At 40.8% G+C, this 15051-nt stretch overlaps 1 protein-coding gene across 4 annotated transcripts in view; it reads right to left on the bottom strand.

Annotated features, from left to right (window-relative positions):
- LYRM4 (LYR motif containing 4) overlaps positions 1 to 15051 on the bottom strand; it is a 118755-nt gene that overhangs the window by 85754 nt on the left and 17950 nt on the right. For all 4 annotated transcript variants that reach the window (XM_083187990.1, XM_083187989.1, XM_083187992.1 and 1 more), the window contains exon 3: positions 3774 to 3894. In XM_083187990.1, coding sequence (XP_083044116.1) covers positions 3774 to 3894 — 121 coding nt within the window. The remainder of the gene's footprint in view (positions 1 to 3773; positions 3895 to 15051) is intronic.

Genomic DNA, 15051 nt, shown 5'->3' with positions numbered 1-15051 from the left:
AAGTGCAGGGAGCTGCCATGCTGCATTTGGCAGCATGGCATTGTTAGTGATGTTTTCCATTTAACCATGTAGCAGGGCCAATCAGAAAACGTTACTAATGAAAACATGACACGATGAACGATCCGGCCGATATGTCAATTCAATTCATCCAAAAATGACATATTGAGCCATATTGGGTACCTAACTTAAGACACTCATGGTTATCCTTTTATTTTGGCAGATTTCACTCTGCTTAGCATCACACCACCTCAGCTGCCTGGAATCCTGACAATGCATTTGTCATTTTATATAATAAATCTGATCTATGTACAGTCACATTGTGTGTTACAACATGAAGCAATACTGGATTTAATTGAAATTTAGTCTCACAAAGCAACAGAAAGTATTGGATTCTGTTCCAAAAGAAAAACAAAACCACAATATTCACACCACTAGAGTTGACATTTGGTAGAAGCAACTTTCAGCAATTATACACAGCCAGCACCGGGGCTCCCCAGAATGCCCCGCTGGTGATCGCCAGCAGAGAGGCGCTCCATTCGACTGGGACGCGCGAGTGTCTCACAGGCGCCCAAGTTTCCGGGTGGCGGGAGATGTGAACCCTGCCTGTCCTCTTCAGGGAGGTGGGCAGGGTTAGGAGGGGGCTGCGGGGCGGTGGTGATCGACGGGGACCCACTGAGAAATGCCCGGAAGCCCCTTGGAAAGGGGACACACAAACGTCTCGTAAGCATGCGTCCCCTTCCGATGGCTGGCGAGCCGACCCCCAGACTCCCGCTGAATGATGGGGGCTCCATCTGTAGATCCGAGTTTATTTAGGGGACTATAATTTTTTCACATCAAGACAATAGATTTTTACCATATTCTTCCTAGCAAAGTTGCTTTTAAGTACCACCAGCTTGGACAATGATCATTATTACTTAATTGGACTTACGTATGACGTTTGACTAGGCTACTTCAGGACAGTCATCTCTTTGTTGTTAAACCACTCTATTAGCTCTCTTGCTGTATGCGTTGGGTCATTGTCATGTTGGAATAAATCTACTCTTCTTATTGACTTATTTTCTATGTACTGTAAATTCTCTCTCCAGTCCTGGTTACAGAAAAGAATCACCATAACTTTATGCTGCCCCCACTATACGCTGTAGGGATGGTTACATTGTGCAGTGTTAGATATGCACCAAGCATAACATCTTGATTAGTTTTAAAGAGTTCCATTTTGGTCTGATGAGATCATAGAGAACTTATACAAACTTTGCTTTTTGGAGGTTGGTACATAGGGTCAGACCATAGCCCCTATTAATAATATTAATCAACATTAATTTTAAGGTCAATAATGTTAGAGCGATTTTGGGAAAACATTGGTGGTGTGGATTCTGAATAGGACAACATCAGTTTTGCTAGACTGGCTCCAGTGGCTAAAGGAGGGGAGAAGATGGATTTCCAACACCTTTAATGTAAGGTAGTAGTAGTTCCACATCCACCAAAGCCCTGCACAGTAATTCCACTAGAAAAGCCCACCCACCAACCAATAGATGCAGGTGGCAGTAGTGTCACTGACGAGCTACTGCCACCTTGCCCTTCCTCAGGTCCTGGGAGCTCCATGGTTCTCCTCCAACTGCGGCATGCCCCTCCCGGTTCTGACATCCCTCCTCAGGTCCCAGGCGCTTCCATTTCCAGCACTGCATATTTGATGTCCTGTCTTCACCACTGCTGAGCCGCTAAGAGGCTCTTTGCATACTGAAGACAAGGTGAGAGGGACATACTGCCTGGAGCTGCTTGAAGGACATGGGTGGTGAGCTGCTGGAGTGACAGAAGCAGAGATGTGTATAAGGGCCAATATTGTGGGAATTATGTATATAAGGGGCACTATTGTATCATAATGTTAATAAAGGGCACTACTATGTGGTGAAATATAAATCGGGGCAATACACAGGGTGTATTGTGAATAAAATTGTGCTACTGTGAGGTGTTATTTTAACTGTGGGTACTAATGTGTGACCACACCCCTTTCATGCAAGACCACTGTCCCTTTACAAGGTATGGAAGGTAAGAACACATTTAAAGTTTGCATTTATAGTAGCACTTGCCCTGGCTCAGCCTAATGGGGAAGGAGGGTAGGTTTCGGGGGAAAGGAGTTACTCCACCTCTCCAAGATCATTGTAAACTCTGATTTACTCAGATTTTTGAGATACTGTGCATGGATGAGAAACAATAAAAACACAATTAACAGTGGAAACTGCTCAATTGACAGTGGCTGGCCACATACATGAAAGGGGGAATATTATAGATGGATAACAGAATATTCTCGGGTCTCACCTTCTATGGTAGAATGTTACAATAGCGTCACAAATGCAAGCATTATGGCTTATTCCCTATTACTGTAATTGAGGGTATCCACTGTCTCAAGATCTAGATCCAATTCACAAAAACTACCTTCATTTTTTTAATTCCCCAAGATACCCTAAATTCAGTTAAATGGGTGCCGGACGGGGTCCCGACAGTCGGGATCCCGACAGTCATTAACCCGACGTCGGGATCCCGACTGTTAAATCCCCGCCGGCCGGCCGGCGGCTATTTTCCCTTGTGGGGGTCCACGACCCCCCATAGAGGGAGAATAGAATAGGTGGCGAGCGCAGCGAGCCCGCAAGGGGCTTTGTTGCGCTGGCCACGCTGTCTGAGGCCAGGCAGTCGGGATCCCGACATCGGGATAATGACTGTCGGGATCCCGACTGTCGGTGAGTTATACCACACCCCAGTTAAATATCCTTAGCAACGAAACCATATCATTTGTGTGTGTGTATGTGTGTGTGGAGGGGGGCTGTGTAATAATGGGGAGTGCAGTCTGCATTGGTCATTAGCCTTTTGCTGCATTAGCAAATATCAGCAATAAATAAAACTACGCAGAAATGAATGCATTACGTGGTTTTAGAAGGAAAAAATAGGCCACTAAACCTCTGCAATTAGAAGAATGTATGTTGCAAAGGACAATCTTATATTTTGCACAAAATCAATCAGAACTATTTCCAATATTAAGTAGAGGAACAGTCAAAACCAAGTTATCACCAATATCAAAATTTCATGGCATTTCAGGAACATCTAATATAACCGAGGCATTTTTAGCTAGAAAGCCTGGAAGTCAACAGTGAGCTTTAAATATTACTGAGCATAGCAATTCATTTAATTAGAGAAACCTTAGTATTTTCCTTGTTATTAGCACTTTGTTCTGATGCTCTCTGACATACAGATGTGCCATCCTGGTCCTACATGCTACTGTATTTGTGGTAACGGACTTGTGTCCAAAGGTGTGAGTGTGCACTGCACACTCAGACATGCCATAGGATCACATGGTATTTATGTCAGCATTCACAGGCCACAGCTTGTAGAAATCATGATGTAGGTGCTCGCAGGATTCATTAACACAGCAAATCGTCACGGCCACATGTATCCGTGCAATACCAACCTACTGTAAATCAAAAAGTTGCCAGTAATTAATGATAAAGTTGCATATTTGAGCAACAAACAAAAAAAGAAAGTAGGCTCATGCACAACTGCCCAGGATCTTGCATGTTGAGAAGGGTTGTTTGGCTAAACAGCAGCAATAACACAGATTTTCCATAAAGAAAAACAAAGTACACATTGATGTATCCATCTATATACTTTCTGGCATTCAAAAATTCATGAATATATCAGGTCTGCAATTGCTATGCTAATTGTTTTTCATTTTTTTTTTTATGGGGCAATTTCAGTGCATTGCATAGTTACTGCTGATTTCTTACCTGACGCTGAATTACGTCCAGGTTCTCTTTACCCAAGTTGAGAAGAGTCTTGATTTCATAAAAATCACAAACATTCTTTTTGTCTCTGAAAGCATCTCTTATTCTTCTGATTGCATAAGTTCTAGTAAGTAAAATGGTATAAAGTTAAATATTTATCTAGATAAACTTTATTTTAATAATCATCGATCCATCTAAAGCTGAAAAAAAACCACTTTGACTGCTCTACCACAGTTAAAACAGAAAATTAGATTACAACACTTGCATTTGAACAAATAGCAAGAGAAAAAAGTGTGTCCTGGTGTGGTGCACCTAAATAAACTTAACGATTAAAATTTAGCTTTTATTGGTATGTCTTAAAGGCGAAATATAAAAACACACAAACAAAACAAAATGTATGTGGATGTGTTTAAAAAGCGGCAGCTCTTTGACTCCACATCCGTTCTGACTAGAGGTAAGTATCCCCACAGGTATGGTATGCTGACACTTGTTTTATTAGTAATACGTCAATATAGTGTAATAGTGTCAATGTAGCTCAAGGCCCTTTCATGCAAATGCGCACATACTGACACCAGTGCGGTGATCAATATAAATTTGCACAGTTTGGCTGGTGACCACAGCCTGATAGACTATCTTTGTGTCATGTGGGACACCATTTGCTCAAGTCTATATTATATGGGCTAGAATTGCCTTTATTATAGGTGAGCCTCTATGTAGAGAATTCGTCTATCATGAACAAGAGTATATTAAAGTTAGTCTATTTGTATGATTGTGCTGAATCCAATAGGCTTATAAGTGTTGTCAGATATGTGACAAATTTTATAACAGGTGAAAAGTCAACTCAGATGTCAGTCTACACAGGTGTCAACTGATTGAAGTGCACCTTGGTTTATTCAAAACTCTGTTGTGCAGGCTAGAATTACCCTCAATATAAGGTAGCCTCGGTGTTGGATAGAATATACCTGTCTACTTTCGTAGGTAGACTATATGTTGTACAGGCTAGAAACCAATAGGCTTATAAGTATTGTCAAATATGTAACAAATTTTATAACAAGTGAAAAGTCAACTCAGATGTCAGTCTACACGGGTGTCAACTGATTCAAGTGCACCTTGGTTTATTCAAAACTCTGTTGTGCAGGCTAGAATTACCCTCAATATGAGGTAGCCTCGGTATTGGATAGAATATACCTGTCAAGGATATCCTTGACACTAATTATCATCCTATATCAACCTATATAGTCTACCTACAAAAGTAGACGGGTGTTTCTTATCCAACACTGAGGCTACCTTATATGGAGGATAATTCTAGCCTGCACAGCATATAGTCTACCTACGAAAGTAGACAGGTATATTCTATCCAACACCGAGGCTACCTTATATTGAGGGTAATTCTAGCCTGCACAACAGAGTTTTGAATAAACCAAGGTGCATTTTGAATCAGTTGACACCTGTGTAGACTGACATCTGAGTTGACTTTTCACCTGTTATAAAATTTGTCACATATCTGACAACACTTATAAGCCTATTGGATTCAGCACAATCATACAAATAGACTAACTTTAATATACTCTTGTTCATGATAGACAAATTCTCTACATAGAGGCTCACCTATAATAAAGGCAATTCTAGCCCATATAATATAGACTTGAGCAAATGGTGTCCCACATGACACAAAGATAGTCTATCAGGCTGTGGTCACCAGCCAAACTGTGCAAATTTATATTGATCACCGCACTGGTGTCAGTATGTGCGCATTTGCATGAAAGGGCCTTGAGCTACATTGACACTATTACACTATATTGACGTATTACTAATAAAACAAGTGTCAGCATACCATACCTGTGGGGATACTTACCTCTAGTCAGAACGGATGTGGAGTCAAAGAGCTGCCGCTTTTTAAACACATCCACATACATTTTGTTTGTGTGTTTTTATATTTCGCCTTTAAGACATACCAATAAAAGCTAAATTTTAATCGTTAAGTTTATTTAGGTGCACCACACCAAGACACACTTTTTTCTCTTGCTATTTGTTCATATCTATTTGTGTCCAGTGGTAGCACACCCCTGGTGAGAAACACATATTTGTGTACACAAGCACAATAGGGGTTCACCTACTTTCCTCAACACGTTTGAGGGTCCTGTGCGAGTAGCAAACTCACTCCTGTTCAACACTTGCATTTACAGACTGCATATTGGGAAATGCACTATGATGGTAAGTCCTGAATAAATGTCTCCAATTTGTACGTTTTAGCGATGAGATCAGGGAACGGCGTTTCCTGGGTTGGTGTGGTCAGGCTGCATTGAAGCATCGTATTGTAGAACTTTAGTACTTTTTTTAGCGGCTTATATTTAACATCACCAATGTAACACTCCTAACACATATCTTCAGCGTCTTATTTATGTAACACTAACACTTTGGGCAGTATTAAATGCTCCCGATTCCATCTCTCTGCCTTCCGCCGAGCCCCCCCCCCCCCCCCTCCGACTCCCTGCGGCATTCGTCAAGGGGGGTTAAAATTTGCCGCCAGGGGCAGCGAGCCCCTGAGGCATTGAATAGAGGGAGAGGGAGGGCTGGCAGCGAATGCTCCAGCCCTCCGGACCCCAGCGATTGTGCAGCGAATCCGAAACAGGATTCGCTGCACTGGGTGAAAAAATTAAAAACCTGTCTAACTTCATTGTGATACCTTGCAGTGGTTGGCCTGTGTTGACTTGGTTAATCCAGTTCACTGGACTTCAACATTAGAGTTAGGGTTGGTAGTTTTTGGTAAATAAAAATGATCCATGGTTCTCATTCCACACGGTATCAGATGAGAATTTGAATGACTGGTCACTTTATTAAATCACAACATTTGGAACAACTTTACCCATTAAACATGCATATTTTTTTTTGGGGGGGGGTGTAATCATTGGTTTTCATAGTCTGTTTATAGTCACATTTTTGCAAACTATGGTTTATGTCCACTTAGGATCATGATACTGGGCATGGAATCACCTTAAATGTCATTTAGGCGGAATTACACAATTTTGTACCTATTTGTGTATTTTTAACAGAGAGCACTTCCCATGAGAAGCAAATCTACAATGATAAGCAAACAATTAATATCCCTTAAGAACACCTGGCATTTAGATGCTTCTTTGGTTGGGGGTTCTTCTACTTTAAACCAATTAATACCACACTAGCTGGTTCTTTTTTATGACCCATTGTTGAAAGTGTATATGAACATTATACAGTATATATTTTTTTAATTTAATTTGACATTTTGCAAATCTCAATTGAAATATCCAGAAAAAAACCCTTGAAAACAGGATAAAATCTATTATCTATGTTTAATTCACAGATCTATGAAAAAAAAAGGTAGCTGGAGGCTATGCAGTATTGGATATCATAATGGAATAAAGTCAATTAAATTATTTGACATTCATTATAATCATACCTCTACGTGTACTGAGAATCTAAATGTATATATAAAAAGGCAAGAAGATTTTTCAAAAATAATGAACAGAAAATTCCAAGTTAATTATCAACATTGTCTAATAGCCAAAAATGTGCAAAAGGCTCACAAGGCCTTAACCTTCTCAAAGCCAAAAACAAAAATAGTACCAAAAAATAATATTGCAATCTGCGCATCATTTAAATAATGTAATATACATCTCTCCTTCATATCTACAAGTATTTAAAGAAGAGAATGGGTGAAGATAAAGTGCCAATCATTTAGACTTCAAAACCAGTTTGATTTTGCAGTGTAAATGATTGCCGCTTGAAAAAATCTGGAGATTTCTTACCAAATCTCTCTTTCTGAATCTCTCATCCTATTTAATTTCACCCCATGTTTCAACTGTGTCCCATCAGATGACGTCACCTGATGGGTCTGTGGTAGGTTATTAAATGGAAAGTAAAATCAGTCCATAGCACATGAAAAAATGTCATATTATACAGCCCAACAAATATACATAAAACCAACATAACAGGATAAATTTAATATGATGTGCCACACTTTTTAAAATCTAAAATTTGAATGTGAACTTTATTTCCTAGCGACAGGAACATATATTTTTTTGGGTCAAAAAAGATTGTACAAAACAAAGTGTACAAACAAAGTGAACGTTACGTTTATTCTAAGCATTTTACAGAGGAGTCTATGCAAAGCAGCAAGCCCTCAAAAAACTTGGTGAAGCAGTTGGACTAGTCTGAAGCAGGTATGTCTGGATGAAGGTCTCCACTGCAGCTTACGGTGACTCAAAAAGATACCCATGAGTCTTGAGCTTGATTCGTGGGATCATAAAGAAGTCACAGGGGACCAGATCTGAATGGTTTGGTGGATGACCAAAGTCCTGAAAACATTCATGGGTCAGAAAACCAACCACTTTACTGTGGTCCTGTTAATGATGATGGTTGGGAAGCAGCATTAAAGAATCCCAGGCTATCTTCGGTATCTATAAAAGTGCAGCAAATCCAACTACAGTATTTACTCCTCAAAGTGTGTACTACATGCCTGTAAAGTTATGTAAGTTCAGAGGCTGTACCTCAAATTTATGTCCCAAGTGCACTACAGCAGTTGGCTTCTTTTGGCATTTGATGTGGGGCTGTTCCCTAGTAGCCCAGTTCTGGGAAAGTGTAACTGCGGAGGAGCTTAAATTTCATTGTATATGGGACTGATGGTTGTTAACTTTGTGGAGGAATACTCTGTCTCCCCCAACCCATGACGCTGCCTGATAGGCTACACCTCTCTGTGGTTGGCAGAAAGAGGTGCAATTGTGGCCAATGTTCCACTGAGGAATCCATCCACCTTGTTTTTGTAACAGAATGACATACACAGACAACCTACAGTATATACCGTGCAGTTCTCGGTCTTGGCCCCCAATGAGGTCTTAAGGAAGAGTCTATATACATACTTAAGATAGAATGGTACTTATGTAGTATCTGGGCTGCCGATTTTTTGATTGTATGCCTTAAGTTAAGGCATACAATCAGATGCGATGCGATGCGATATCGCATCGCATCGCATGCGACCATCGGATGCGATGACCCGATTTTTCCATAGGAATCAATGTTAAAATGGACTGAGTCCATTTTAACATGGAATTCAATGGGAAAAAGGGGTCCTTTTCATACCCCTACTATCCAAGTGGGCATGGAGTTGGATATAAACCTGTGGCGAGCGCAGCGAGCCACCGAGCCCGAAGCGTGGCGAGCGAAGCGAGCCCCGCGAGGGGACGGTATTCTGTGTCCCCTCGCGGGGCTCGCTACGCTCGCCACGCTTCGGGCTCGGTGGCTCGCTGCGCTCGCCACAGGTTTATATCCAACTCCATGCCCACTTGGATAGTAGGGGTATGAAAAGGACCCCTTTTTCCCATTGAATTCCATGTTAAAATGGACTCAGTCCATTTTAACATTGATTCCTATGGAAAAATCGGGTCATCGCATCGCATCGCGTCGCATGCGATGCGATGCGATGTACCCGATTTAGAAATCGGCAGCCCAGATACTACATAAGTACCGATAGAATATATCAGACCTTGTAGATAAAATGTGTTGTAACAGAGTGGGTACACTGAGCATTACCTCAAAATACCTGTTAGCCAGTATCTATAGCAGGCTTGTCCAACCCGCGGCCTGCGGGCCGCATGCGGCCCAGGTCGGGTAGTAATGCGGCCCAGTGCATTTTAAGAAATTCTAAGTATAATATAGGGCAGGCTTCGCCAACCCGTCGAGCGACGGGTAGCTCGCCGGGTGTTTTCAAGTAGCTCGGCGTGTTTCAGTGACCTCCTGCCGCGTAGAGGTTCCTTGCTTGGCGGCAGGAGGTCAGGAAGTGATTTAACGCCGCGTTTGTAGCCCTGACTTTGCGGCAGTGACCTCCTGCAGCGTAGCGGTTGGCGGCAGGAGGTCTCAGAGTGCCGCGTGACCTGCTGACGTCCCCAGCGTATGAATTTGCGCACTTTCTATAGACGCCACAGCCTCTGCTCAAGAGTCAGTCCTGCGCCACAGCCTCTGCTCAAGAGTCAGTCCTGCGCCACAGCCTCTGCTCTGCGTTAGGTAAAAATTTCGTTTTCACTGCTTGAGGTACACACCTTGATGATTATTAATTAATGAGCATCAAGGTGTGGGGCATATGTTTAATGGGCATCATTTGAGTGGCATATGTTTAATGACTCATTAAACATCTGCTACACACATGATGCCCATTAAACATATGCCCCACACCTTGATGCTCATTAATTAATAATCATCAAGGTGTGTGGGGCATATGCCACACACATGATGCCCATTATAGAAATGGCCCACACCTTGATGCTCATTAATAATGAGCTTCACGCTGTGGGGCATTTGTATAATGGGCATCATGTGTGTGGCATCATGTGTGTGACATATGCCCCACACACCTTGATGATTATTAATTAATGAGCATCAAGGTGTGGGGCATATGTTTAATGGGCATCATTTGTGTGGCATATGTTTAATGAGCATCAATGTGTGGGGCATATGTATAAAGGAGCTTCACATTGTGGGGCATATGTATAATGGAGCATCACGGTGTGACATATGTATAATGGAGCATCACGGTGTGTGGCATATGTATAATGGAGCATCACGGTATGTGGCATATGTATAATGGAGCATCACGGTATGTGGCATATGTATAATGGAGCATCACGGTGTGTGGCATATGTATAATGGTGCATCACGGTGTGGCATATGTATAATGGTGCATCACGGTGTGGGACATATAGATAATGGTGCATGACAGTGTGTGTGGTATATGTATAATGGAGCTTAATGTGGGGCATATGTATAGTGGGGCATGTGTGTCACCTGGCACTGTGGGGGCATGTGTGTCACCTGGCACTGTGGGGGCATGTGTGTCACCTGGCACTGTGGGGGCATATGGCACTGTGGGGGCATATGGCACTGTGGGGGCATATGTGTCATATGGCACTGTGGGGGCATGTGTGTCATATGGCACTGTGGGGGCATGTGTGTCACCTGGCACTGTGGGGGCATATGTGTCATCTGGCACTGTGGGGGCATATGTGTTATATGGCACTGTGGGGGCATATGTGTTATCTGGCACCCTGTGTCAGAATGTGAATTTTGGCTTATTCCCTGTGTCAGAAAGTGAATTTCGGCTTATTCTCTGTGTCAGAATGTGAATTTCGGCTTATTCTCTGTGTCAGAATGTGAATTTCGGCCTATTCTCTGTGTCAGAATGTGAATTTCGGCCTATTCTCTGTGTCAGAATGTGAGAAACAATGTCAAACATCTCACTAACTTCATTTCCAATTAAGTTTAATATGTTAACTATGTTGTCTAATATGTTTTTTTTGGATGATCAGGTATCGTTACTGTTATTTTATTTTATGTGCGGCCCAAACCAAATTTTCATCTTCTAATGTGGCCCAGGGAAGGTGAAAGGTTGGACACCCCTGATCTATAGCATATAAAAGGGAGCCTTTCCTGCATTTAATTGGAACTCATTCTAATGCGATCACTAGATATATACTGCATGCAGCATACAGTATATCTAGGCAGGACTGTGCATCACTGTCGCCAAGTCATGCGGAGCGTTCTGTGCTTCATTTCTAAGCCGTCTAGTCAGATCGCTTAGAAATGGGGCTTTAATCGAGCCATGTGTAAGGCAGAGATACACATACACACATTCGTGTTACTAAGACAGTATTTCTGCGATGACTGCCACTCAATTCTGTGTGTCATCTGTGACAACGCATTCTCCTCAGATGACTAAATATAAAGGACATTCTGTATGTAAGAACTTAAATAAGTTGAATTTGAATACTTGTTGCTTATCTTTCTTGAACTGCATAATGTTTTTTTATCATTTATATGCACCAATAAACAGTTTCTGCAATTTAATATAATACAGAGTCTCAGGGGTAACTTTACTACATCTTCTAAAAATGAAAAGAGGTGATGTTGTCCATAGCAACCAATCATATTCTGTCCTTCATCTTACTATTACATGTTAGAAAATTATAAACAGAATCTGATTGGATGCTATGGGCAACATCATTTTTTTTTCCGTTTGTAGAAGCTTTAGTAAATGTACCCCTCAGAGTACAGAATATTTACTGACTGACCTAGAACAGAAGTGGCGAAGGATTACAATTGACGTGCTGCAAGATGTCACTTAGTAAATTGCGCTGTAGGTTTGATCATTTTGGTGCAGTGATGATATTTATTTTAGTAAATCATTGATCTAGGTTCTACAACTTGCAAAAGTGTGCGCAAAGGTGATAATTGCATTGTTTAGCAAAAATTATACATTTATGAAAATAAATAACAGATTAGATGGTGAGGTTGGAATGGAAGTGGCCATTTGTGCATCTCACTTATCAACAGTGTGTTATTTTGGTTAACCCCGGATAAACTGTAGCGAAGTGTTAATTGTTGTTGGAACTGTGATCTTTTAAACACATGCAAAGGATGTCTTTAATTAAGCTTCAAAGAGACGCAGAATTTAAGGATAAAAGAATGTTTTCAATTGGAACAATTTAAAGGAGTTTCTTTTAAATACACAAAATGTGATATAAAATGGTGAGCCAGACAGGACCAAATTGAAAATGAGCGGGTGTTAAGCCATATAAACATTATACGATCCCTGCTTAAGTGAATATTGTTAGTTGGGGGGACTCAGCGAGGTGCCGGCTTTGGCAAGAGCATACACACTTGTTAATGCCGGCTGAGAAGGAGTGATGGCGGGAGGACAGGGGCCATGCTGTACCATGGTGTAGCATGGCGGTCATTAAAGAGGACCTCTATCATCTGAAATAGTCAGCAGATGGGTACAGGGAGTGTTGATGCCTGATCAGAAGTGAGGGCCTTATTTTGGTTCACTCTTTCTGACAAAATCCTTCTTAGATGGACAAAACCATGTGCACTGGGGGGCAGATGTAAAATGTGCAGAGAGAATTAGATTTGGGGGAGTTATTTTGTTTCTGTGAAGGGAAAATACTGGCTGCTTTATTTTTACACTGCAATATAGATCTCACTTTGAAGTAAAACCCCACCCAAATCTAATTATATCTGCACAAGTTACATCTGCCCCACCTGCAGTGCACATGGTTTTGCTCATCTAAGAAGGATTTTGTCAGAAAGAGTGAACTAAAATAAGGCCCTGAATGAGGTTGACGAATGTGTATATTTTGGTCACCATTTTGGCAAATCCAACTAGGTTCCTGGAACGATTCTGGACAATGTACGAGACAACAATTTCTATCCAGAATTGAAAAGACTTAGGGGGTACTCAATGTTTCCTGTTATTTCTGATCCGCAGAAATAACAGGACTTGAATATTCAATCTTGGCCATTTTCTCCCGCGAAATGACCGGGATTCACGGCTGCAGACTTGGCTGTTTGAAGAGCAGAATCTGCATTCATGAAAATGGCTATATTATATATATATATATATATATATATATATATATATATATATATATATATATATATATATATATATATATAAAAAGTTCTGTAAAGTAAATATTTTTAAAGTAGGCAGTGTAAAACTAAACAGTTAATACTTAGTAAGAAGACCACAAAAGCTCAGTCCCTGAACAAAAAAAAGAAAGAAAAACCAACACTGTTCTACAAATTTACTTAGTCAAATGAGATCCAATCCAGTGTTTTTATAATTCATAGAGAAAATCATTATTTTTTAATTTACTTGCAAAAAAAAAAGGATTAATGACAGATGTGCCCATTAGATGGTGCTAAACAGCTTTCAGGATGACTTCTATGGGATCATTGACATTTCCCAGACACAGCTCATACATAATACATATTCAGTCCCAGAGTGTGTGCTGGCGGTGGTGTGCCACCCTGCTGCCATGCACCAGCAGATGGTGTGTGCTTTTAATTAGGGCCTGTTCACCTAGACTGTGACATGTAGGGGGGAATTGTTAATAGAATGTATTAAATATGGAAGCTCACTCATGAAACAGCTGGTACCCTAGAATGGTTTTTATTGTTCTTGGTAAGAAAAAAAATACTTTGCTTTCAAGGTAGAAAAAAAATGAGGACATTACAAAAGGGATCTAGTTGTCTTTATACTGAATGAAAATTATGTTTTACTAAATAAATATTATTGGTATTAAAAATAATAATCATCCTGGCATTAGGATGCAAGGCCCATATAAAAGAAGTCTGATTAGTGGATAAGTTATTTTGCTTTACTGCCAACATTTTGAATGAGTAATACTGCTTTCACATTGCAGAAATGGGTAATGACATGGTATTCTTAAATGGGACTTTAAAACGGGTCTGAGCCTTGAGACCTTTCACATTGCAGGTGAAAACCGTTGTAAAAATCATTTAATACCATTCAAACATTCAACCCATTTAACCCCCAAGGGACACGTTTCAAGCCATTGAAATAGAGCCATTCACACTGCCTAAAAAACGGCTTTAAAACGTGTAGGACTCTGCTTTTTAACCGTGTTGAAATACCGGTTATCTTTAACCGGTAAATCAACTTTGGCACTTTCACATTGCAGCCTTAAACGTTTTAAAATGGGAAAAAAACAGCAATATACCATTTTAAAAGTGTGATGTGAAAGGGGTATTACAGTACCACATCTCAAATATTTATATGCAGTGTGATAATGCTGTAATCAAGTCAGTATTTTAGAACAATGCTTTTTCTTTTAAATGGTCTGTTGCGAAAACAAAAGGGAGCATTGAATACTACACGCAGCTCCTACTGATGCTCAGACACAGCCCCTTGTTCTCTCGGGAAACCCCTCAGTTGCTGCTGCATGAAAAGTTAAATGCATGCCATGCACCAGCCAATCAGGGACATCAGAAACAGGAAAACCAATTACCTATGATAAGTGTGGTTCGGTCCTCAAGGAATCCAAATCCACCTGAATTTTGTGGATCTGAATCACACCAAAACCCAGCACAGATCTCCCCAGGAGATCTGATCTGAGCCCTGGTGTGGAATTTGAAATTTAAATCTCGCTATGCATGGCATATTGAGGGTAGATAAATGAGGACCCATCTGTAAATATACACACAGGCGTGGATACATTTGTTTATACTCTTCCACAATAAAATATGAAACGAGATTGAGATCTCTCAAATAAATTGAAAGTGAAAAAAGTTACTGGGAATCCAGCATTGCTTATTCCACATTAATAGAAAAAAGAGGATTTTGGTACTTACCGGTAAATCCATTTCTCTGAGATCAGCAGGGACCACTGGAATCACATCGGGTATTAGAGCTGGGAATGCTGGGAGCTAGGCACTTCTTAATATTAATTAG

The sequence above is a fragment of the Crinia signifera genome, chromosome 5 (genome assembly GCF_055691185.1).
Source record: "Crinia signifera chromosome 5, ASM5569118v1, whole genome shotgun sequence".
Lineage (NCBI taxonomy): Eukaryota > Metazoa > Chordata > Amphibia > Anura > Myobatrachidae > Crinia > Crinia signifera.
This window is presented reverse-complemented; position numbering and strand designations above follow the sequence as displayed.